Here is a 27,126-nt window from a genome sequence, read left to right as displayed (position 1 = left end):
ATCGCCAAATACGTTCATTGTCGTGCTCTATACGAACCGTTCCGTGTTGCCACATGCCAGGCCCGTAGCCGAGAATCTTTTCCGCGGGGTGGCAGCCCTTGTTGAAGGCTTTGAAGAACATCTATTATGATTATTTGTCCTCGGTAAACCCTCCCACCCCCTTCATCGAAATTTCGAAAGGCCCGGCCCCCTTTTTCCCTCCTCGCCCCACCAAGTTATGGGCCTGCCACAAACCGATTAGTTCTGAAATCGTATTAAGAAACTTTTTTTTTTTTACCGATAGCGTCAGAGCGTCGCTTCCAGTGCACCCTGATTGGCTGGGTGGAGAAGAAGGCGGGGACGCAATTGCTTCAGATTGGCCACGCGAGATTCTACGTCACCCAAAGCGACATTTTATCGGAACGTGACCACCGAAACTGTCGTCTCGAACTACGTCCCCGTTCCTGCCTTGATCAACCAGCCGATCAGCGTTTACTGAAAGAGGTGTTTCATCCCTGTCATTCACTCGAAGCGCATAGTTTGGTTTTGTTCGGGCGGCGTACTGAAGCACGCAATTTATACTCCCATACGCACAACACTCTATCTCGAAAGCCATACACCCTGTCGGCGTAAATCCCTAAATCCCCCCCTCCACCCTCTCTCTCTGCAAAGCGGTGTTGGAGCCTTCCGAACGAATTCCAATATAAGCATTTAGAACCAAAAAAAAAAAATCTTGAATCTCGGAAGCCATACATTGAGTCGTTACATCTTTATGGATCACGCACAAAAGCCTCCGAGAAATGCAGAGCACCGCCGCCATCTCGCTGCAGGGCGGTGTTTCCTCTGGGCCTTCCCGGGGAGTTCTCGTTCGTCGCAACGTTCCGAAAGCGGAGCGCTCGCACCGATCCCTGGTTCCTCATACGTCTCACCGACGTCCAGGGGACGGCGCAGTTCGGGCTCAGCGTGATCTCCAGGAAGAACCGGCTGGACTTCTTCGCTCAGGACGTCACCGGGAGGAGGCAGACGCTGCGCTTCCGCAACGTCCAAGTGAGTAGATCAAGGAGGTACCGTAAAGCATAGAGTTTCGTAAAATTAACTAGAGGGGACTCTGTCGCTACGATCTTTCAGCGACCTTGCGAATGTTGGGTATAGTACACACATTTGCCTAGTCTTCGTACTTGCGGGAGGCGAATCATACTTGCGGCTTCGTTTGTTGCTGTGTTTCGGTTTTGTTTTGAAAGAAAGATTCAACCCTTTCGAACTTTGTGACCAGATTCGGAAAGGTAAGTCTGAAATAATAAGGTGGTGAAGCGCAACCGCTGAACATTTGTTGATTTTTGTTTAGTGAGAAAACAGCTCCAAGCCACACGAACACACACGGAGCCAGAAGCAAGCCAGAAGCACGAAGATCAAACAAATGTGTGTACTACCCATCATTCCCATGCTCGCTGAAGCGCCGTGCGTTGCAGCTCCCATAGACACTAGCGCCAGAGTTACCTCTAGTGTATATTAGGAAACTGTATGCCATAAAGGAGGTTTAAGATAGAGGAAATAATGTCTTTAGAGTGAAGCCATAGCTCTTTTAACTATGACTGCTAGAGCCGCCATGTCACAGTAGCACGCCCTACGATGAGAGTGCGATACACTGCCCTTAAAATAACTGCCACCTCATGAAAAGTGAAAAAAAAAACGTACGCGTTTAGCTAATAGGGAAAGCTTTCACACACCGTAAGAGTTCGATATGGCATATTTGCCCGGAAAGATACTCCTCAATGTCGGTCTTTGTGTCACTGACTCCTTCAAAGAACCTTAAAGATTTAGCAAATCTTATTGGCGATTAAGTCATCAATCATTGACTCGATGTGTTAGTTTCATGGGAAACGATGTCTTTCTTTTATTTTATGATCAACCTAGAATTTCCGTTAGGAAAGCAAAACCACTTTGATTTATCCGAGAAAATCGGCAAGTCACTTGGCGCACCTCCACGAGATGTGGAATGGAGTCGGCCTACCTCCGCACCGCGGACGCACGGCCGGGTAAAACGCGTTAGATGTATCGCGTATAACTCCAGTAGATGCGGAAGCGCTGGTGAGCGAGAATCTCCCCCAGTAAAATTGGTATGGTCAACGAAACAGAGGAAGTCTCCGCTCTGTTACGCGGGCCAGGGCCATCGCTGAGTACCTCGAGATATGTTTCTCGAACGGTTGATCTGTGGCAACCTAGCCCCGGGTGCAACACCACTTGGCCAATAAAGTTTATCAACTCAACTCCGCTCGGTTGCAACAATGCACGAGCGTTCGCCCTTTCGTTGCCTTGGATCCCTGCGTGTTCCGGGTATCAGATCAAGCGATGGTGATGAGTGGGTTTGGGTCCTAGCCTGCCTCTGCCCCACTGCCGGAAGGCAACCTATTAAAAAAATGAGCCATCAGGCCTTCTGGGAGGCGGATAACATAACTGATGACTCTCGATCTCTACGCTTCTGAAATGTTACGGCTATAAGGCTATGGCCATCGTCTCCGCTTATGTAGCCGAGGTCGTGCGCCCGGAGGCACTCGTCAGCAGCGTCCTGTTGTCGTCGACGGAAGTAAGTCGGCTCAGCTTCTCAGATCGCGTACGTCGATGCAGCCAGCTACGATTGGCAGAGACACACGACTGAGTGACCTTTTACGATATGTGAACAGTGTGACCACATTGCACGAGCTTTAGCGTCGGTATTATTATGGTTTACTGAAGATCAAGAGTTACTGAATATATATATATATATATATATATATATATATATATATATATATATATATATATATATATATATATATATATATATATATATATATATATATATATATATATTTGCGTCGATGAAAAAACAAGCGCTTAAGAGCCTAGACAATGCACAGGTAAGCGTGCGCGCACCCTGAAAGGTTAATGCCAATGGCGTTTTAGAAGCTATAGCTTCGGTTCCTACTGCATTTCGACGTCGCGACAAGGTACGAGATTCTCGTCACGCATTCGTCAAGATGCCGCGACGTTTCCACGTCTGATATACTCCAATCTCAATGCTTTGGAAACTGATGAGGGCACGAGTAGCATTACTGGTACTGGCTCGTGAAATCACCACAACTGATACCGTGCGCGACACAACGACAGTGTATATATACAGTGACAATTTTCATGAAAGGGAACATGCGAGCCCGTGGCCTGCGCTCTGTCGCGGTTGCCTACAGCACCACCAACCGACAAAGCAAACGAAACAAGTCATGACCATCGGACAAGCGCTGCTGAATTGTGCTCCCACTCTGGTCTCGCAGCGGGCGATGGCGCCAAAAGCGGATGCGCTTTCTGTAACTGTCGGCTAATGGTTCTGTAGGTAGCCGCAGTAGAGCGCAGGCCACGTTCTCGCGTGTGACTCTTTTTATAAAAATTGATGTTGTACAGACAGGTCCACTATTAAAGGGAACACCTGCGTGAGCAGCATGTTTAGATTTCGCTGTCTTACGGAATCATAGCGTCTTAGATATGCATAATCAATCAATCAATCAAATCAAATTTTATTTTCGCTTCAGACAATACAGCGCATTGTCACTGCGAAAATAGAGGACCAGAGAAAAAAGCTGCGCTTGCGCAGCTTGACTAAGACTACTTCTGGTTAAAAGTTCCGACTCGACAGAATATTGACTTGCATGAAGATTGTTTCTTAAACAACTTGCTCTTAGAGGGCCAGGAATATTTATGGAGTGCATTCGAGTGTTCCCTTTAACAGTGAACCATAGTGTAGATGTCAGTAGCCTCGCCATACTAAAATTGACCTTAACAAAATAAGGTACCTTATCACCATTTATTTAGCTTTATAATTGTTAAGAGTCGTCTCCTGGTACAGGGTATTTGTATGAGAGAAAGGTCAGCTCCGGAAATCGAAGTACCATATTAACACCAGCCGTTTGGACGCTGCTAATTGACCCACCACAGTGACGTTCTCCAAGAACAGCGAAACTGTTAACACCCGCTTCCCTGCAGTTAAATATACTGCTATAGGTAATCACCGCCGCAGGTCGAGGGATCGAATACTGGTTGCGGGAGTTGCATTTCCGATGGAGGCGGAAATGTTGTAGGCCCGTGTGCTAAGATTTGGGTGAACGTTAAAGAACCCCAGGTGGTCGAAATTTCCGTAGCCCTCCACTACGGCATCTCTCATAATCATATGGCGGTTTAGGGACGTTAAACCCCAGATATTATTATTATTATTATTATTATTATTATTATTATTATTATTATTATTATTATTATTATTATTATTATAGGTAATCACCACCATAATGGATACGTTTTCTCGCTCGTTAAACACCCCGAATGTTAACAGCATTGCTGACAAGATAAAGGCTCATATAACAAAGACAAACTAAAATATAGGTTAGAAATAGAGCAAGCAAAAAGTTTGGTTCACACCGCCGTCGTTTTGTAATCAGTGGCCTTATCACATTGTAAAAGCAGTTTGCAACAATTTAAGTACGCAGGAGTCATTACAAAGATGTCTAATCAATTCAATACCGTCTTAACCGGCGTGATTCATGCCGTGTATTCTTGAAAAAAAAATAAACGTAAAAAAGACTGACGAAAAAGAAATAGTCAGTGGAGGTGCTGGGTATCGATCCCAGTACCTCTCGCATGCTAAGCGAGCGCTCTACCATCTGAGCTACATTAATGTATCTCGGTGTGTTTCGCAGCTGTTCGGGCGTTGAACAGTTCCATAAGATGGGGAACAAGAAGAAACACTTTGTCTTAATTGGATGCAAGTCTAAAGTCTGGCGTAATCATCCCTGCCGTCACAAATTTTATTATGCAACTGTTTATCTTAAGCCTTAGTATTTTTTTTTTGTTTGCTTGCTGGACTGATTAGCGGATGTATTAATTAGTATACGTGATTCTGACTCGCGCTTATCTTTCAAAATATTGGTCTTGACTACATAGATAAGAAAGAGAACCTAATAAAAAAAAACAGGTTCCCCATACTGAAGAAAAAAAAGACGAATGGAGGTGCTGGGTATCGATCCCAGTACCTCTCGCATGCTAAGCGAGCGCTCTACCATCTGAGCTACACCCCCGACGAAGGGCACGATCAGTTCTAACGGTATTTGAACCGCTTAAATGAGAACAAACGGGTGAGAGAAGCCTTTGCATTTTTTTCTCTCTCTCTCTCTCGCAATCCAGTTTCGAGATTGCGGAAGCGAACTACCGGTTGCTCGGCCAGGCGTTGGCTCGACGCATACGGCCCAGCAAGGGGAAGGGGGGAGGGAGTCGATGAGGAGCAAACAAAACGAAACGAAAAATAGATCCGTAGGATCCGGGAACACGAAAAATGAGGCGATCGTTGCGCAAACCATCACCATTAAATCGATAATTCGTTAACCTTGACTTGTTTTACGTCCCAAAAACTGCTACATCTTTACAAGAGAAGCCGTAGTGGAGGGCATCGAAAATTTCGACCATATGGTGACGTGCATCTAAATCCATGCACGCGGGCTAACTTGCACTTTCATCGTGCTATATTCGCTACAGTGAACGAACTCGAATCAAATAACCCCTGCTTGAAGCGTTAATTGCAACCTGCATGATTTCATTGATCTGGCAGTTGTTACGCAACCATCGATACAAGAGTATGCGAATGCGGAACCGATTAGTACATATACTTTCACATTTCTAAACAAAGTAATTGATGGTTGATATGTGGGGTTTAACGTCCCTAAACCACCTTATGATTATGAGAGACGCCGTAGTGGAGGGCTCCGGAAATTTCGACCACCTGGGGTTCTTTAAACGTGCACCCAAATCTGAGCACACGGGCCTACAACATTTCCGTCTCCATCGGAAATGCAGCCGCCGCAGCCAGCATTCGATCAACTAGACCACCGCGGCGGGGCTTTCTAAACAAAGTAGAGCTGCTGCGCAAAGATGTGCGCAGTGTTTCCCTTCAGGGGGAAGAAGGGGGTGAGGAAAGTTCGTCGCAGCGCGCCTTCCCTCCCTATTACGTCAATGTATACGAGGCAGACTTCGCCCCCCCTCCCCCTCCCTAGCTCACTAGAGAGAGGAGGGCAGAGTCGATGCTCTGCCCCCTTCTTGCACACGCCTTGCTACTGCATGAAGTTCCGTTTGGTGAGAGAAGGCTTACTTTACAATACAATATCCGTGTCTCTTTTATAAAAAAGTTTAAAATAACCGTCCAGTCACCTACGGAGCTTGTAATCAATAACAAACGTAATTTATATGTTGCGACAAAAGAATGACGTCAACAAGAATAAACAGTGCTTCTAAGCAGGATATAGCTAGATTGGTTCTCCCCCACTTTGGCACATTCTCAGATGGAGTGTGTGTGTGCGCGCAGGAGGTTCCAACTCCTCCCCTACCCGGTGTTTTAAGTTTTGTGTGTGATTATAGTGAACTAGAATATGATCCTAGTTTACTTTAGTACATACATATACACGCGCACGTGCAAACACCCGAGCATATAAAAGGGTGGAGGGGGTTTTTGGCTGTTCGTATATATGTCTTTCTCTTTAGCCTTTTTTTTCTATTTAGCACATTTTCTTTATATTTCCTTGTCTTGCTCTTTATCTTTTTTTTTTACTGTTTCCATCTCTGCCCATTTTTTAGCTTTTTCTGTCACCTTTTTTTCTCTCTCTCTCTTTCTCTCTACGTAGCCGCGGTCAATCACCGATTGATGCTCCCGAATCTGAAACCGAAGAAACTGGCGCACCTGTTCCGAGAGCGAAAGAGAATGAAGACAGGACGCTTGCACGTTTGCGATTACTGTAGTTGTTCGCTAATCCCCCAGAGTGGGCGCAAGCCGTAAATATTGGGCATCATCAGCATCAGTTCGTTCTGCACGCACTTACGGTCGACTTCACTGATCTATCTATCTATATATCCGTGGAGGGTTGCACTACAGTGTAGTAGAATGTATTCTAGTACACTGTAGTTGCGCCAGCACTTTAAGAAACAATCAACCAATAAATCACAGTTCAAAAGGTGAGTGCCCCGCCGCGGTGGTCTAGTGGCTAAGGTACTCGGCTTCTGACCCGCAGGTCGCGGGTTCGATTCCCGGCTGCGGCGGCTGCATTTCCGATGGAGGCGGAAATGTTGTAGGCCAGTGTGCTCAGATTTGAACGCACGTTAAAGAACCCCAGGTGGTCGAAATTTCCGGAGCCCTCCACTACGGCGTCTCTCATAATCAAATAGTGGTTTTGGGACGTTAAACCCCACAAATCAATCAATCAATTCAAAAGGTGAGTGGAAACGTGCACTTACGCTCGCGACCTTGTTCGGTAAGCTTCGACCTGGATGAATGGATGTACCGGATGGGTGTAACCAGCGCGTCATATTCGTCAAACCATCTTACCCTTCACGCCAAGTTAAGGGAGTTACCACGAGAGCACCCAAGTGCAAGCGGCTAGATAGATAGATAGATAGGCACGCTCAGAGTCACCGAAGTTCACCAAGAAATGCTTCGCATTTAAAATAATACAGAAAGAGATGCCGGCGCACGGAATCCAACGTCCGACCTTTGAATTGTGAGTGTGAGGCGTTAGCCACTGAGGCACGAAGGAGCGCCTCCTTCAACGCTCAAACGGCAAGCTATTTATATCCATCACTTACCGCTGGTGATGGGCATCTCGGGGGGAGCTATCATGTTTTCAGCATTACCAACGAGATGGCGCCATGAGCGCGCGTCGCCAGATCGTCACGACGCGGCGGCGCGCGCTCTCATGTCCCACATGTACTTTGCTCCGCTGAGAGGGGCGCTTACTCGTGCACTCGCTTATCTCGCGGGGGGGACAACAGTACACCTTGGGCTTTCACCGGAACGATTCTGTTGTAGTTAAGGGGCGCACAAAGGTCACTGCAATCGTTGCACAGTTCCCGTTTGCGAAAAGGGTGCGCTTTTCAGACACAGCGAAGTAACAACTGGGATGCTTAATCACGTTCATCTGTACCTGTGAGTGTGTTACGTGCGTCATTTGTGCGTGAGAAACGCGGGGCACGTTTCGGTCTGCTTGCCATTCTTCGCGCGACCATCCAATTTGTTGCTATCACATTTACTGCTTCGCCTTCGCGGCAAAGCTCTGACTTTTTTGATGGTGCCTTCAGGTTGATGACCAGCAGTGGCACAAGGTGGACATAAGCGTGTTCAAGGACCATGCAGTGCTCTACCTTGACTGCAAAAAGCATTCAAGTCTCGAGCTTGTCCAGAGGGCACCCATCGACGTGAACGGCGACATCAACATCGGAAAGTACGAGTCTGACCTGTCGACAGTGCTGGTGAGTGAGACAACAGCTTGACTAAATACCTTGCAATATTAAGTGCACACCGCTAGCTGTCATTTTTCGCAAGAGCAGGTGAATTAACGAATGCGATAGTGCTTAGTGCTCGTGTCGCATGTTGGTCACCAGGAATAGTTTGCCATGGCATTTACTTATGCCAAGGAATCGAGAATTTAGTGCAATCAATTCTTGTAATTAAAAAGATGGCAAAATACAGGAAAAGACGGCAACCAAGACAATGAATGTGAAATGAGCTTTCACTTGCTTGTGATAGAGTGTCCAATATATGCTTTCAAGATGCAGCTGTGAGAGCGGCACTATTCATCCTGCCAGCAAACAGGTGCTCGCGGTTATAAAGCAAAAGATTCAGTTTAAACGAGACAACGTGCTAGCCAACTTCATTAATAAAAGAATTCTTACTGCAACTCATACAGCCTTAAGAACTACAAAACCAGCTTTGATGGAAACAGCCCAAAGACGGGACAGAAAACATGACAAAAGCACTGATGAGTGTGCTCCTTTCTTATGTGCAGGTGAGTGCGGTTTAAACACAGGACAGAACAAAAGAAAATAAAAACATTGATGCACGAGACAAGAACCGGCCTGGCGTTAGTGTTTCTTTTTTTGTCCTGTTTTAAATTTGTACCACGCAGTATGTACGACTACAAACCAACTATCCCAAAGATTTTCATTAGGATACATTTTTTTTCCTTCTATCTCGTCTTGTAGTGGCACTTCAAGACAGCCTTCTATAAACATTAGCTTCTGTAATTGCACAACCATTTTTAATGAGATCAATGCACTTTTCAAGCCAATCTTTCGAACTCTTCAACATCATAGTTCTCAGTGATATACTTTTCTTCTCAACTTTCAGATGGACCTGCAATGGATGGTAATGAGCTGCGATGCTGCAAGGCCAGAAAGAGAGACATGCATTGAACTGCAGGTAAAATGAAATTCTACCAAAAAGTCCTGAGACTATTAAAAAATAAAAGCATTACAAGCTAAACACTAAAAAAAATGTTGCATAAAAAAACTCATCATTACTTCATTACTTTTGACCCACTCCTTAATCCTAATAATGCAAGGTTTCCAGAAGGTAACTTCCTGTTACCTTTGTGTCATAAAAATTAAGCGAAAAATGACTTCTGTGTTTGCGCGCTTGTACTTTGGAACAGTCAGCCATATTAAATACTAGACACCTACATTGCACTTATTCAAATATTAACTAAACAATTATTTACTGTCTGATTAACTTTGTTATTCTGTGACTGTAATTTATCGATGATCGCATATTCACCTTGTTCTTTTGCTTTTTGTCTGAGTCCTCAGTCAGTTTTTTGCTTCTTTTCCCCCTTTATAAGACTGCAGTTTCTGGTTTGTATTCCACTTTTTATGCATAACAATTACTGAAGGAGCACGGTGTACACCCTCCCCGTTTTTAAGACCCTTGCCCGTATAAAATTACTGTATTATGACGCATGACTGAAAAACAAGCCGTAACTGAGGTAACCCTGATTGACGAAATTTCACAACTAACAGTGTGAACCGGAATCGCCGAAATAATTTCCATGAAACTTTTCCTGATTAGCTTTTGAGCCATCCCTCTATGTTTGACATTGTTATTGTACAGTTGAAGTAGTCAGTATTCAATGCTTAAACTTTCATTACAGATCTGTGCCCTATAAGAGTTGAAAGAAAATTGACTCAAAAACACAGGAATGCAGTACTGGTGTCTCACATATAAAAAGTACAACACAAAAAACTGGTGTCGAACAGTGCACTGCAAAGTACACACTGAGCACCTATCATTCAGCTTTTGATTTCTGCAAAACAGGCAGCGCCTGTTGAAAAGTTGATGTTCAGACGACGGGCTCGCAATCTTACTTTTATAGCACCACCCCTAGTTTCAGAATTCGAAATGAAATTTATTTACTATGCAAATAAATGAAAGGTTTACTCGGCTAAATTTTATTAATACAGCTTGGCAAGACTCAGAAATAAGTGAACGCTAATGAGTATAACTTTAAAAACAGTTAATTGTATCAGGAATACCTGAGCAAACATTGATGTTCATCTGTGCTACAAAGCATCCCAAAACTCAAGAACATCAGCGATGACTTGTTAGAGCTCTGTCCACTTGACTATGCAAGCACACTTTCTCAACTAAACACGCTTAAAAAAAAGAAAAAAATATAGCTGAGTCATCTAAATGGACAAAAATACACTCCTCCAAACCTTTGAAATAAAAAATAAGAGGATGTGATGTAAATCAAATTACCTTTACGTTGTATGCAATGCACATAAACCTACAAGTTCAACTAGAACCATCAGGCACTATTACATACGTCAGGAGAGATAGATGTCATAAGAAAAAGGTCAGCAGATTAACCATGCCGAATCATAAGGGACTGAAAAATGAGAAGAGCAATTCATACTTAGCACAAACACATGCACACATAGGAGCACTCAACATTCACTTTGCTACAGGCAGCCATTTTCAAGAAGTGCAGCGATGCTTTTGAAGCCCAGCACATCGCAAACACATGAAGCTGAAGCCAATGGCAATTAATCTTTTGTGCTATATAGAAAATTGTCATCCAAGTGTCGTAACACTGTCCAAAGGGTATGCCTCGCACGCGATACACCGGACAATCACACGGAACAAGTGGGACATGTTCTTTAGTTTCTTAAGCTGTCTTTTCGTTGGCGCTGCTACAAGAATCGCAAGCATCTTGAAACGCTTTTCTGACACAATACGCCTTACGACTAGTGCAATCTAGATCTCGGATAATCTTAGAAATGGCGTCGACTTGCAGCGGCGCAGCGCAACGCTGATTTTGCACACGTGTGCATGACCCATTCAACTTTATATCTGTGCAGCCCCAAGGGACCTTACCAACCCCTACACCACCATCGCCTACGGAACCCAGTGCGTCCCTGGAGTCGGCGTGCATCGATTGTCCGCCAGGCCCACCAGGTCTGAATGGCACCAACGTGAGTGTGAGACAGAGATTTTAAATCTTCACAGTCTCCTTCATGTGCACCGGGCTGTGGCTGCAGTACACTCTTGACTAACTATAATAAACTGAACTTTTCAGAAACTTAATTCGAGGGCTTTACCAAGGTAAAAAACGGATGAAATCGAGACACACCGGAGAGAAGAAGTGCGAATTAATTTTGGCAACCTAAAGGTTTTCATCATGCAGTTAAATTTAAGACACACTATTTATGCATTCTAACTACCCTGAAATACAGCAGCATCAGCTAGGACGCGAATCCACATTTTCACACTCGGCAGCATGATGTCCAGACCAATCAGCTACTACATAAGGTGACAGCCAAAATGTATGACTAAAACAAAGAACATGAATATTAGTACCCGACATGTGTGGTCTGACAAGCCGAACTTCTTTTTGTGATCTAACCAGTACACATAAGCTGTAATCAACACTTGCCACTCAACCATGCATCATTCATGATTTTGCTAGCTTTTTCACCGCAGTGTGCTTCGTTTTTTTTTCTTGCTTCTAAACATATATAAAAACTGGTAAATGTGAGTCAAGAAAATTTAACCTTGAGTTCCCGGCTTAGGTGTGGTGCACAAAGAACAGTGCCTCTACACTGGTGTGATGTAACGCATTTCAAACTATTTCTGCACAAGACGATTCCAGTACACAGAAAAAAGGAAAAAAAAATGTTCTTAAAACTTTCTAGACTGGGTTAACCTGTAGCTCTTTCAGCATGTGACGCAGTGCTTGCTCAGTGACTAGCCAAAGATAGCTATAAGTGAATGCTGTAAATATGCAAACGTTGCAAGTCTTATTCACAGAATAACGTACTTGGATAGAGCAAACTAGCCATAAAGTTAGCTAAAAAGTTTTATATGTCAGATATCTCAAGTCAACTGACAAATATATGCATAATGCAACTCTCTTTTAACAAATTAGACAGAGGATGCACTGAACACGGGAGATCCACAAAGCAACCTGCATGATGCAAATGCATTGTAAACAAGAGTTATTTTTAATGCTGGCTAGTCAAGCAATAATCATTATGTAATATGTTTATTTTTAAATAAGCTCTTTCTTACATATTTCGTGAAAGCATATTTATCTTAACAGCTTTTTTTAAGACTTAGTAAAGTTCGTCCAGAAGTTTGTTTCGCCACTGCCTATGGGAGCATACATTGAGTGGGCAATGAAACGAAATGTGCGCAATTAATAATATTTAAATGAATTGAACTGCTAACGAAACAATGCAGGGTCTGCCAGGCACACCAGGTCTGAACGGACTCCCTGGAGTGCCCGGGTTGCGAGGTTTCAAAGGCGAGATTGGCGCTCCAGGGTTACCAGTGAGTATGACAAGTTAAAAAAAATAATCTTCAACTAAAGCATGCAAATAATCAAAACCCTCGCACACTTTTTCCCTATTCTCATTGGCAATCACTCAAAAAAAGCAAGTGTAAACAAACTGTTACTGGTCACGTATCAACTAATAATTGAAGGCATTAAATTTATACTGATTCATCAGTCCCGGGACTTGCACTTAGACACCATTAACCATGCATGTAGTAATTAAACAATGAGCCCTTTGTATGCAAGAACCACTTGTAAGCATGTGACTGATTAGGAAACAGTTAAGAAAAGTGTAGCAGTCTGCTCGGGAGTGAGGGCATTTAAGCATTGCATTTAACTCCCTCTGAACTCAAGGACTGGAGCAGAAAGTTGGCTGTGGATGCCGAGACCAGATTTTTGAAATATTAGTTTAGAGAAAGTGAGTTTTTTTTTAAAGCACCAAATGCTTTTAGCCCCCCGTTGTCCACAGTTTATTTATTATTTTTTTAGGTATGTCTGCATCTTTAGACAAAAAATCAAATAAGCAGCAAGTCAGCCACGACCTTGAAATAACTCTAAATTTACGTGTGAACGACGAACCAACAGAGTCGAACTGGCAAAGGCAACATCCGAATCGAAGCTATAGGATATTCAATGCTCTTGCACACATATTTAAATGCGCAAACTAAACAACCTCATAACCTGAGGGTATTCTAATAAATAAATAAATAAATAAATAAATAAATAAATAAATAAACCTTGATCTTCAAGCTCACTTTGACACGTACAGTTCAGGATGGAGTTGCTAAAAGCCCAGCCAAATGCAAACAATACTTAAACGTGCAGCTGCAACTGGCTCTCGTATATTATCCCTTTAAGCATGCCCTGTATGTGTATTTCAAGACATCTTTAAAAAGTCTTTTCACCAGTTTGCGCACTGTCTATCACCTCAAAACCAAGGCACTTATATAACAGTTACATATGTGCTTCATGCAATTGCAAACATTATCAGGGACTACCCGGAGTCGATGGCTTGCCCGGATTACCCGGACCATTGGTAAGTGCAACTTCTCTCTATTCGGCAAAAGATGATGACTGTTTTGAAAAATCTCACGTCAGTCATTTATCGTTGCCTACAGTATAAACATTCTTCTTACTGAGCAGGGACTTACTGGCCCCAAGGGTGACACTGGGACACCAGGAATCCCCGGCAGTCCGGTACGCTTGTGATCTATATTTTGATAGTTGCAGTCATTATGCGCAACTCCTGATTATTTAACATTTTCTCACCAAAATTCATGCATGTAAGGTAACAAGAAACTTTCGGAAACCTTAGGCTGCACAAGTATTCATGATCTTTAAATGACTCCACAAAATAAAGCCCAGCACTTCAGTGCTGTGGACAAAGACATAATACTTCCTTGTATTCACTGGCGAATCTCGAAAGCGAGCAAAACTGAAAAGCTAGCGAGACCTTGAAAATTTTAGCTATGTACCCAGCACCTCCACCAAATGTAAAGGGGGTTTATTGAAGGAACTGAGCGAGCGGGTGGTAGCTCAAAAGGAACAGAGGCGGACCCAGTTGACGGTGCTTGATCGCCGATCTCGTGCCTTTTTCTTGTGTTGATGATAGTTGAGCTGATGGTATCGTCATTCTTCTTCACTATATATGTAACATTTATGTTTCAATAAAAACAATGTTCAACTTAAATGACAGCAACCTAGCATTACTGAAGGCTTATGGTCATGTAGCAGCTTCAATGAACTAAGTCCTCACACACCCATAGCCTTTTTTGTATGTTGCACATAATATTGGCCATTATGTGCAACATACAAAAAGACCATTAATAGGTCTTCTGGAATACTTTTGAAGTGAGAAAATGACTATTTGAAACTCAAGTGTGCTTGAGCTACCAGCGGAATATGGTCATACAGACACAAACAGCAATTGGTGCAGTGACCAGTAAAATTGCGAACAGAAATCAACAAACGAGTGGTCCGACCGGTAGCAGCTTCCAAATGGGGAGCGTGATCTTACGGCGTGGCCAGGGGGGCGCTTTGGAAACTCAAAAGCTCTCTAAATTTTTACATATTGTATGTGTCTACTACCTCACACATATAAATACACACACAAATATACATTAAATAGTGAGATCACCCAACCCTTGTACCGATCCCCCCCCCCCCCCTCCGAAAGGAAAAAAATTTATGACTGAACACCATTTTTGGTTAGGATTTGATACTTAAACGTTCGCTCCAGTGCTACATTTTTTTTCAAGATTGTCGTTTATTCAATCCTATATGCTTATTTTAGGGTCTGAAAGGCCAGAAGGGAGATGGTGGAATACCTGGAGAGCCAGGGCTTCCTGTAAGTATATGATGAGTGTTTATGTAATGTTCATTATGCTGTTTTTCTCTTTAAAGAGCCAATAAACTAAACTGAATCATTTGGTTTAGGGTGTCCCTGGGACAATGGGACCAAGAGGACCACAGGGGCCTCCAGGCAACACAGCAGTGGTAAGTTGAGCCATAATAAACTATCAAGCTATTTTGTCTTTATTTAAATTTCTCTACATTCATGCTACATGTGCCAATAAAGAAAAGTGGGTTTGCCAATAACTGATAAACTCAGCATCTCGGCTTTGTTTTAAAAAACTGCCACAATATCTCAAAACAAGATTACACGACAAAGCAAAAGTTGACAGCCAGAAAATATGAACTTTGCTCAGTACTTGATATACACTAAATATTTCAAAATTTTTTTAGCCTTCCATATCTAAAAAACTGGAATACTAAAGCAAAGCAGTGTCCAATTCACTACTCTGAGCATTATTAAAGTTGTGAAGTAAGCACCTATGAACAGAAAGTAGGTAAAACTGCACTAACACTCAATTCATAATATTAGTAGCTACATTAAAGAGTTTTCGAATAGGGGCAAAGAAATAGCATCAAAGCCACTGTGCATGCGCGAAACCCAAACCATGCTTGTGTTTTGGGTCGGGGACACTATTTCTCGAATTTAGCGGGAGCCCCAAAGCCTGCCCGAAAAGTTTTGGGTCAAACAAACATGACGGCACCCACCGAAGTGACGGCTATCGGCCAAGACTAGAGTGGCAGAGTGACAAAGAATAGGGGGAGTGTCCGAAGCGCTGTAGACCCTATTTGAAAACTCATCGCTCCTGCTTGACCCAAAGCAAGCACGCGTAAAGAACTTCAGGGCCCCAAACATTTGGGGCCTCTATTTGAAAACTCCCTATTATTACCGTATACTTCAATGTGCAAGGGCACTAGGGCAATTTTTCGCACAACGTATTTATCATTCTTTTAAAAAAGCTTGCAACGGCTGACTACATTTCACCGGCACAGGCTGAAGGACCAGTAGGGCCTCCTGGAGTTCCTGGGCCACCAGGACCGATGGTAAGTTATCTGAATTTCCAACAGCATAGAACTGAGGTTCCCAAGCAGAGTTCCAAGGAACCTCATGGGCTCCACAGACAATGGTCGTAGATTCGCCTTCACTTGCAACTGTAACACCAACTACTTTGCATTGAGAGCGAGTTGTTGATGATGCCACTTCATTTTGCTACTGATGCCCTGTATTGGGTTTGTTCGTGAAGTAATGAGTCTTGGGTCTGGTACGAAGAATTTATTGGTCCAATCAGTACGAATCATTTAAATTCTTCAATATGGCTTCCTTGGTCACTGATAAGCAGAGTACAACGAAATTCCCATGCAGTAAAGGCTCCCCGAAAGTCAGCTGCTGTGACACCATGGAAACGGTGAATTTTCAGGCTTCTTGCAATATTTAGGCAAAGGCATAAATCTGTCAGGCCCACATCGGGCCTGTATCAGGACTGCAGCAGCCATGATATGAGCCCGGCAGACTTCTCCCTGTTCCTCAAGCTCTAGAAAAGCTAAAATACCATTGTTTTGATGGTATTCCCACCATACAATAGGCTCTTGAAAAGAGGTCATGGCAGCCGACTTTCAGGAAGTCATTACAGGGTCGGAATCACTTTGTATTCAGAGAATTGACGCCCAAGAAAACTGCTAGCAATTTAAATAACATGCATTGATCAGATCAACAAATTCTCTTTACCAGACCCAATCTCATTACTCTATGGACAAACCTTGTAAGACGGTTAGCAAGCATTCTTGGTCCATTTTTAGATTTAGCAAGCAGCTGGTCGAACGCTGCATTCTGCTAAATGAAAAGCAGGTGTGCATGCGTCACAGCATTGTATTCATTTTAGTCTGCATAAATGTCTTGAAGTAGGGTACAGAAGGCAGGAAGGACATGCGTCAGTACTCCCAGTTCTTTTATATACTAGCAAGTTTGGTCTGCCGTCTAGATCAGAACAATGCTCTATTTTCTAGCATTCATTAGTAGTGGATGTCAAAACGTGTGCTTTAGTGTGCACACTTTTTGTCATTCGTAGATTACCAGAGAAACAACTGTGAACCACTGGGATCATGGCAACATCTAATGGCACAAAAATCAACTAAACACAAAGCTTTTATTGTGACAACTGAGTTTCGTCTCTCTCACTGCGGCTGAAAATTTTCAGCAACAATGCAGTCATGGACAAATTGATATTCTAAATATCTTTTTTTTTTTTTTACAACACTCAGGGAAGATGAAATCGTGCGAACAAGGCATTGCAATGAAGCATTGCAAGATGTCATTACCAACATTCAGTAATCTGGCATTACAGAATCACTACTATTACTGTGAATACTGGACACTGGACAGGCTACAACCCTCTAGCCATCTAAAATATCAGATCAAAAAAGCCGAAACTCTGTAGAAAGTATACATTCATTGTTCAACTTACACTCCACATAGATAAGTCTTCCGGAACAATTTGTTCGAATGCATGGGAACCTGTGGCAGCCCAAGCACACTTTTTACCACATGCGCATTTATTCGCAAGGGCACCCTCCAAAGGTTACTGCGGTTTCTTAAACCATTTGGTACCGGAACACCTCGCATGAACAGGAAACATGACACACTCCACGGCACTCGATGGTGTGGTAACAAAGAAAAAGCTGAACTGTTAAACTGACAAAAGGCTTCCCACGTCTCCAAGCAGGCCCACAGCTCATGATGCAATTAAATGAAGCATTTGTTGATGTATTGCTACCTGCTTCCTTGCTGAAACACTGGTGAAACAGTGTGGAACATCATTGATAAACAATGCAGATTTAGTGCAACGACAAAGTGCTGATAATATACATAACAATAATATCTAAGGTTTTACATCCCAAAGCCACAATATGATTATGAGAAACAGTGTAGCGGAGGGCTGCCAAGAATTTCGATCATCCGGTGTTCTTTAATGCGCACTGACGTCGCCAAGCACACGAGCCTCTATCATTTCGCGTCCATCGAAACGCGACCCATGACAAAATGCTCGCTAAAGTCTTGCACAATTATTGACCACATTCCAGAGCGAATTGAATTCAATTTTTCCTGCAGACTAGAACTACTTTTTAACTGCACTTTCATTCTTCCCAAATAGGGGGAGCAAGGATTGCAAGGAATGCCAGGACCCTTGGGACTGCCAGGAAGCAAGGTAACATCACAGCTTTGGCTGACATGTACATAGCTACAAGATGTTAACTGACAATGTCTAACATCGTCGAGCTATATCACTATCTTTGAACTTGTTGTGTTCAAACTAATTTACTTTTTTATGTATTAACATTGTGCCCCATTACTCCTCTCTTTTTCATGCTGAAACCTCTAAATCAAATAACAATAAAATGAAAAAGGTAGACAACCATCAGCAGCATCACTAGCTCCACATTTTTGCTAACTTCAAGAATTTGCATCTAATGTACACTCGTTCTTAACAGCTTAGTGCGTCATAATTTGATATTTTACTGAATCATGTCAAAGAAATTTGAATGGCAAAGGCAAATTTTGATGTGATTAAAAGCTCATTGTACATGAGCCTCATTATTATGAATGTGAATTATGAAACATAACAATGCAAATCCAAAATGTCCCATGAATATCAACATGCTACAAATACATTATTACAACGAATGTCAGTTATAATGGACACATTTCAATGTCAACTGAAACTTCACTATGACAAGGTCTACTGAATTTATTCATAAAATTTTTAATTATGGTTTATTTGAGTCAGATACATTTCTGTTAGCGTCATTTCTTTTCACTTGTACTTTTTCCACTGGTCTAATACTAATGCAAAGCATTCTATAGCAAGCCAATGTATCAGCACTTTTCTTATACATAAAAAAATACAATATTTCAGAGCTAAAATTGACAAAACATTCTCTAGTAAAGTAAAGTAGAATATACCAACTGTTGTACAACATGATATAACCAATAAAAGTCGTACACTACAACACACATTACTTTTAAAAGAAAATTTCATGCAGGAAGTTCTCACAGATGAGAAAAACGAGAAAAAGTGAAAGGCCCTTTGATGAACACCAATACTTGCTAGTGTTCTTCAGCACTGGCTAATGTTACCTGACTGTTTCCCAATACTTGTTAGTATTGCTGGCTCATGATTTAAGAAGCTAATGCTTTGCAAATAAGACAGTTCTTCTTGGAAAAATTACAAAGATTGATTCAATGGTGGGTAGAATGATGGTGTAACTTCAGCCAAACAGACCCGGGATTGAAAAGTGATGATGATTTATTGATTAATATGTGGGGTTTAAGGTCCCAAAACCACCATATGATTATCATAGATGCCGTAAAGGAGGGGTCCGGAATTTTCGACTACCTGGGGTTCTTTTACGCGCATTAAAATCTGAGCACACGGGCCTACAGCATTTTTGCCTCCATCGAAAATTCAGCCGCCGTAGCTGGGATTCGATCCCGCAACCTGCGAGTCAGCAGCCTAGTACCTTAGCCACTAGACCAGCGTGGTGGTGCGAGAACAAAAACTAGAGAGGGTGCCATATTGTACTTGTTACCGTTACTGTTGATTAAAAGTTGCACCAACAAGGAGATCTCGAACCAAATGCCCAAATTATGAAAAAAAAGACGAAGAAGAAGAAGGAGAAAAGACTTGTCTTTATTAGGCTAGTGAAAAAGCTTTTCTGAAAACATCATCGTAACGTTGAGACGTCCATCGTTTATACAGTGCAAATATTACTCATTGTTTTTGCATTCACGTGATGTTTCTGTCCTTATTGATACCGTTACACTACAGAACCTGTTTGTTCAAAATCGTATGAAGCATTAAAGTAATTAAGTGAAATTTTTGAAGTGAAAGAGAAAGCGTCACTGATGCTAACAGGATAGAGAGACTACAAAGACAATGATAGATCGTGGTTTTACATAAGAACTTCGTTTTTGCCATGAACAGGGTGAGCCAGGTGAACGAGGCAACACAGGAGCAACAGGTCCTCGTGGACTTCGGGTAAATTACGATTCACCTTTTATCACAGCATGCAAATAGTGAGCAGATGAATAAACATTATGAGCACGAGATATTGTTAACCTGCATGAACATAAATTGGTACATTGTGTTCAGTACATGCTTACTCCCAGACTTTATGCAAATATTCAGAGCAGTACACTTAGAGAGATTACAGGGCACAATAGTTATAAAATCCAAACATATTCTCATTAGCTTTCCTTCTAGAAGGCAACTCATCAGATGTTCAGCAACAGCCATGACAAATCTACAGTGGCTAGAAGTCCAGCCAGTGGTTTTATTAGCAGCATAAATTCTTTTAAAAAAAGGAGAAAAATTATGTTGCGTCTTTACTGGAATGGGATCACCTGCATCTGTACACATAGATCGATTACAGTTCCAGAATGTTCATATACTGATCAACACTACACTAACAAGCTTGATACTAAGTCCATGTAACAATCTACTCAGACCTAGTTTTTGAATTCATGGTCATGCTAACGTCGCCATAAATGCAAGCATGAGAAATACGAAATAATACTCCAACGCATAGTTGCATTTATAGGCTCGTAAAGATGGATTAATTCAAACTACAAGACGTCAAAACTTATACTCTGAGGGTGGAAACCGGTCACAGCGAGATTACACGTTGCACACTACACGTGGGATATGCAGGCTACTTATTTTCAGTAAGACGGTAAGCTAGGCCAGTTAGTTGGAATCTATCGTGATTGTGTTAACAGCTTGTATTTAATTTTATGATGGCGGTATCATATGCATGCTATTATATATGTCAATATGCCAAGTTGGAGTTATCTTTAAAAAGCAAACCGAGCATGCAGTATTGGGAAATCTGTGAGAAAAAACACACTGGGGCAGAATATTGTTCCTGACGCACTTCCTGTCTTATTGCAGGGTGAACCAGGGCCCAAAGGTTCAACGGGAAGTCTCGGCCCCCGTGGTTTACCTGTTAGTACTTCAACTTTTACTTCCTTCACAAAAAAAATATGGCATAAAATGTACGCATATTCTGGTACAAGTGCTTGTATTGCTCAAGGAAAATCACTGTACACTGGAGCTCACAAAGAGCTATAAAATCAAACGTATCGCTGTGCCAAGTTTGTAATTAACCCCAAGTTGCGCACCAAATATTTCCTTATGCTACAGGAACATACTCCGTTTGTTTTTAGTGCATATTCAGTGCATTTTCAAAGCAAGTGCATTTGATCAACATCGGTGAGCCGAAGCACACTGTCACAGACAAAAGAGGACAGCAGAGTGATTCATTACGTGGCTGAGCGAGAAATTGTTCTTAAGGCCTGCAGGTTAACATTGACTATATGCAATTTTCGGAGTATGCTTAAATCTAAAAAGACAATGATTTTTCCATCTTGCCCCTATCCAAAAGTACCATCACAGCTACGGAGCTATTCATGAACTTAACTGCCCACTTAGGGGACAATTAATTTCAGGTACCGTTGATTGGTCAGAGCTTGACGAGCAGTGCGCCTCGTTTTTCGGTTCTTTCAACAACATCATTTTGACGGGATGGAGCTTCCACAACTCTCGGCACAAACAAGGGGAACGGAATGCACTTCAATACGAGTACTACACTCACAGAAATTATGCATAAAGTCTCACAGACCATGCGCCAACTCCAACTCTGTTATGTTTAGTAATGTGTTTATTACATTGTGGCATACTGGCAGACTTGAAGGGGTCGTGCACCGGAGGCCTATCTCGCTAGCCGAACGTCCTCTTTCGTCTGTGATTCCATTAGCCCTTAGATTATGTCGAATCCAGCCTTGTGTTAAATGGACCTGCACGATTACATTATGGCTTGCCACTTTTCTCAGTAACTGAATGTGTTCCGATGATGACAGGTCAAAGTGGTCACGCCCATCAAATTGACTATTCCAGTGTAGCTTCCCTAAAAAGCTTGAAGTGTGAAAGAAAGCAGGAAAGATCAGATGGACATGGACAAGAGCTTGTCCTTGCCTGTCCTCTCTGACATTTGGCTTTGTGCATCAGGTCTGTTGATTATAAAAAAATATCACGGCATATCTACGAAGTGAATGATGATGAGTGAGGCGAAGCGCCCATCCACGCGTCTGTCTGGGTGCACGAACGGACACACGGATGGGCAGACAGAAGCACGGACGGATGCATAGACACACGAACGGAAGCACGAACGGGCGGAGGCATGGACGGGCAGACGGACAGACGGTAGGATGAATCGACGGACAGAAGCACAGACGGAAGCACGAACGGATGGACAGAAGAACGGAAGGGCAAACAGGCAGATGCACAGACGGACGGACGTACTCTTTGCTCCACTCATCATCATTCACTCTGTGGATATGCTGTGAAAACCATGAACGTCACATAGTTATATTATTCTCAAGGACACATACACACAATGCCATCTATTGAGCAACTCATAAACTAAACGTGTCTACATACTAGTATAACGACTACAGAGGAGGGAACAACCCATGGCCTAAGGAGCGTCACCCCTAGGCTTCTCTCAAGTCTCACTGAACTAGCCTTCTCCCAAGTCTCACTTAATTGCCATCCCAGCTGGGAATCGAACCCAGGACCACACTCTCAGCACCATAGCGACTAAACCATTATGAAGGGTGATAAATGCACGTACAAGCCTGTCTCCTTGAATACCTGTGATTGCGTAAATTTACTGGCAAAGGCCAAGTGGTTTGAAAAATATTGGAAATATTCTGCACGACCGTAATGAAACACACTCACGAAATTAGTTAGATGCTTTTACGAAATTAATGACACTGCCAGCTGTTATTCTTAAAGAGCAATAATCTCCCCCCCCCCCCCCCCCCCAGGGTCTCCCTGGTCGTGACGGTCTCGCAGGAGTCACGGGAACAGGGTCGTTGTCTCCGGTGAGTTTAGAAGTAGTTTAATTTTGCGCTCAACACCGACATTGTAAGTAAGGCACAAATAATATTATTTCAAATGTAAGTGTTCCAAATTGAGCAAACATAATGAAGCCAAATCATGCTATATTGAGGCTCCAAATGGCATGAAGATAACCATATTAGCATTTCATATGTACAATAAACATATATTTGTTGCATAGTCACCTTGATGAGAGAAATTCAAGTAACTTCATCACATTTGAAGATTTGTTATAGTCTTATTTACTATACTAAGTATTCACTTCCCTTATACTACATGCCTGTACTAAAAATAATGCATATAAATAGCAATTTATAAGCAAAAATTCCAAATTGAAATTTTAAACAAGCAAGACGACAGGAATACCAGATGAATGCATCTCTGAAACTTGGTTCATCTAGATTTACATCTGCAATCGACTCTGTTACATGTTTAATACAATGCTTAAAATTTACAGACAAAAATCCTTAGGTTTTCTTGGTTTATATTTAAAAATATTCTCTGTTTTCTAATCTCTTTCATTTTTCACACACTATCTGCACACGCAATGTGTAAATTTTGCAGTTGGAACATAAGATCAGGCAGCTGTGCAGTAAGCGTTACTCAGCAAGAGTAATTTTCAGTAAATTTGAAGTTGCGCATTTTTAACTGTGAACATCAGAAGTAGCCAAACACGAACATATCTCGAGTAGACATCACTACAAGGAAACAAACTTTGAGAATGCATTGGCTTTAAAGACACCCTTTTGTTCTACCTCAACTTAGTACTTCACATCTTCACTTAGCTGGAAAACTCAGCCTTGCACAAGTTTTTTGATAATGTCATTCCCAAAATGCAGGGTTTACCTGGACCTCCAGGTGTTCCTGGGGATCCCGGACCACCAGGACCACAGGTAAAGCACAAAGAGATCTTTCTTAAAGGTCCCCTAAAACATCCCGTGGTTGAAATTTAGTTTTGGTGTAGCAGTTGAGCACATGTCTTCAACAAACATGCGTCTGCAACAAATTCTTGCAGCCGCAAGCATGTCTTGGAAGTGGTGCCATAATAGCGGAGTCACACCTGCTTTCGTTATCTAAAAGAGGCCTTCACTTGTTGCGCTATTCCCTTCACTATGCACCATTCGTCAGCTCATCTCTCTTCCTGGCCGAGAACTCCTCTATAGAGGACGCTATAGAGGACGAGTGGTGAGCGCGCTTACCTGCGGGCAGACAAACAGCTTCTTTCTGCGGATAACACAACCACACGTGAATGGTGGAGTCACGTCATGGCCAATGCTTAGAATTACTGAAAGGTACATATAGGAGAAGGGATTGTTCTCTGGAACATGTGGCAGACCCGTGGCTCGTAGTACAGCTGCATGTCACACTGATTACTGTGATGCCATTCTGAATTCACTTTGCGTTTACATGAAATGTTAAAAAGTGATGAAACGTGGTTTAGGGCCTTTTAAGAACACTATACAATCTTCTACACTTCTCTACTTCTAAGCTTCTGTTGACAAAGTTGTTTATTTATCCATATGGACTGAGAAGAGGCAGATTCATGGACGGATCCACACACTTGAAGGATCCACACACTTGAATGGGTATTCATCTCCAGATTATACAGCACAATATAGAGGCACACATTATTTGTGTGCCAACGCAAAGAAGTTGCCAACTCTTCTCACATCATAAAGTGGCAATTGTACAAGGAGAACAGCTGTGTTTCAACGATCATGCAGGGCGAAAAGGGCAGCCCTGGTATATCTGGCCCGCAAGGCATTGAAGGTCAGAAGGTAAGTGGTGTTTTGATCCTGCTGCAATCTGAACCCATTAGTGTCAACACTTTGCACATTTGACTACATTATCTACACTTATGTGCACATAAATTTTAAACAAGCACCATAATACTAAGACAAGGTACTAATGAAGGGCACTGTTTGCTCATATATATATAAAAAAAAACTGCTCAGAGAAAACAGATGTATCTCCCTATTATCACAAAAATTTCCAGTATTAAATCATTTTGAAAAGAAATCATTTAATGCCTTCAACATTCACAACTCTAAATCACCATTTTCAGGCACTGTGTCTCTATTTGCACAGGGAATTTCCTTCCCGAAATCAAGACAATCAATAAATATTTTTCACATCCAGATGGCGGCTGAAAACTGCCCTAGGGGTTTTGCAAAAGTGATTAAATGCTCCGGGATGTCACTGTTTTCCAATTTAATTGAATAAAATGAATAATTTTATATTGTAAGAATAATACTAAATGACTGACTTTGACTTTGTTCACAGACCCCTCCCTAGACAAAGCTAAGACAGTTGTGAAAAAGTTGCCTACCTTCTTACGTAAGACAATGCAGCATACAAGAACGGTGACGACGTAACGATTTGTACTCGCTCTATTTTATTTACTCTTATAACAGGGCGAAAAAGGTGATCGTGGTGTTCGTGGTCTTCCTGGTGTGGCAGGCCCAAAGGTTGGCACTTACCTTACAGTTACAATCATGCACGATACAGCTGAACCATAATAGGATTGTAGTTGAACTGAACTTTGCAGTTACGCAAACTAAAAATTGTCCAGATTCAAGTAAGCACACCACATTCAGATTTCAGATGATATGACTGTTCTCTCGAGTTGCCGTGAAAACTGAATGTCTTAGCCATTATTCAATACCGTCATAACGATTAGTGGAGTACAGGTACAGTGCATGTAAGTAAACTTACATGTGAAAGCTCAGTGGTTTACGATCATGGCCAAGATATGTACACTCTCGAAGCACTCACAGCATTTGATGTAAAGTGTTGACATAGCAATTACAGAAATGAGTCTGACATTTTTACTTATGACAAGAAAGAATGTGCCAAACAAGAAGAAAGGCTCAGTATGCGACAAGGACATTTAAACTGAAGACATTATTCGCAAGCAAAATTAGGATATTTTAACCTTCACACTATTTGTTTGTTAATTTATTCTACTGGTCCCTATAAGGACCATTGCAAGTGGACAACCAAAAAAGAAAATAACAATAGCACACACACACACAATGAAACAAAGTGTCAGCAAATGATTACAGATGTTGCAAAATATTAATTTGAGTTAACGGGAGCATAAACTATAGAATAAAACCCTAAAAACAGACATACAGTGCACAAGGATCATATTTAGTAACTGGCAAACAGGGCTGAACTTGTGTTTTGTAACGGTTATTACAGACTTCAGACGGTACAAATATTTTAATATTTACCAAAGTATAGAGCAGGGTTCTCAAACTCATTTCAGCTAGCAGTTTCGTCAAAAAAAAAAAAAAAAAAGACCGGGACGGTGAAGAAAATCTGAGCTTGGAAGAGGGGGGAGAGGGGAGCTAATTTGAACAAAATGTCACGTGGCAACTTGAAAGAATGCTTTCTCCATCTCATGTATGGATCACATCCACAGGGAATTTGATGTAGGTTTCGTGAAAGATATTCATACCATTCTACAAAAGGACTAAAATTCTGAAATTTAGTTTGCATCCATGACCATGATGATCATGCTTTAACACATAGTGATGATATGGCGTGCCTAAGAAGAAAACACTTGACACCAGTCCATTCTATGTAGCTCCTTCAACCAACACTTCGTTAATCGCAATGGGCGAGAAAATAATGCGAATAACGGTTAGCAAAGCCACAAAAGCTTATTCCTTGCAAAGCCACGAGCGGCTAGCAAAAGGTTTGCGGACCACCAGTTTGAGAGCCCTTATATAGAGGAATTCGCATAACTGAGAGAACACTGAATCGCTATCTCACTACATTCAAATCCCACAATCCTGTGAACACAGTGAACAATTTGAACTCGGAAACTGTGAGACTGAGCACTCTCACATCTTTTGCACTTTCAGGGTGATAGGGGTGAAAGAGGCTACCAAGGCGACGCCGGCCAGAAGGGTGACCGTGTAAGTTCCTCCTCACTAACAACTGAGTCACAAATGCACAATACCGGTACATCTCTTAACCAAACACTTCCACTCCCAGGGTCCACCTGGAATCGATGGAGCAAGAGGAGAGCCAGGTCTTATAGGACTACCTGTGAGATCAGTACCCTACATTCCACTTACGATTGCATTGAAATCTATGGCACGCATTATACAGAATGTCGCCTTTTCTGGAAAGACAAACTGAAAGCATGAGATGTTAAA

General features: G+C 42.2%; 1 protein-coding gene and 1 non-coding gene across 2 annotated transcripts in view; one reads left to right on the top strand and one right to left on the bottom strand.

Annotated features, from left to right (window-relative positions):
* The window catches only part of LOC119164912 (uncharacterized), an 86,483-nt gene that overhangs the window by 29,640 nt on the left and 29,717 nt on the right, over positions 1–27,126 (top strand). Inside the window, exons 6-24 of the mRNA XM_075873282.1 lie at positions 810–1,026; positions 8,119–8,289; positions 9,167–9,238; positions 11,176–11,289; positions 12,557–12,646; positions 13,642–13,686; positions 13,794–13,847; positions 14,944–14,997; positions 15,087–15,146; positions 15,996–16,046; positions 18,152–18,205; positions 19,982–20,035; positions 20,948–21,001; positions 22,885–22,941; positions 23,797–23,850; positions 24,682–24,735; positions 25,372–25,425; positions 26,830–26,883; positions 26,963–27,016. Of these exons, the coding sequence (XP_075729397.1) occupies positions 810–1,026; positions 8,119–8,289; positions 9,167–9,238; positions 11,176–11,289; positions 12,557–12,646; positions 13,642–13,686; positions 13,794–13,847; positions 14,944–14,997; positions 15,087–15,146; positions 15,996–16,046; positions 18,152–18,205; positions 19,982–20,035; positions 20,948–21,001; positions 22,885–22,941; positions 23,797–23,850; positions 24,682–24,735; positions 25,372–25,425; positions 26,830–26,883; positions 26,963–27,016 (1,417 nt within the window). The remainder of the gene's footprint in view (positions 1–809; positions 1,027–8,118; positions 8,290–9,166; positions 9,239–11,175; positions 11,290–12,556; positions 12,647–13,641; positions 13,687–13,793; positions 13,848–14,943; positions 14,998–15,086; positions 15,147–15,995; positions 16,047–18,151; positions 18,206–19,981; positions 20,036–20,947; positions 21,002–22,884; positions 22,942–23,796; positions 23,851–24,681; positions 24,736–25,371; positions 25,426–26,829; positions 26,884–26,962; positions 27,017–27,126) is intronic.
* TRNAA-AGC (transfer RNA alanine (anticodon AGC)) lies at positions 5,006–5,078 on the bottom strand. Its single transcript has one exon. It is a non-coding gene; the product is annotated as a tRNA-Ala (tRNA).

This window comes from Rhipicephalus microplus, chromosome 9, assembly GCF_043290135.1.
Source record: "Rhipicephalus microplus isolate Deutch F79 chromosome 9, USDA_Rmic, whole genome shotgun sequence".
NCBI lineage: Eukaryota > Metazoa > Arthropoda > Arachnida > Ixodida > Ixodidae > Rhipicephalus > Rhipicephalus microplus.
This window is presented reverse-complemented; position numbering and strand designations above follow the sequence as displayed.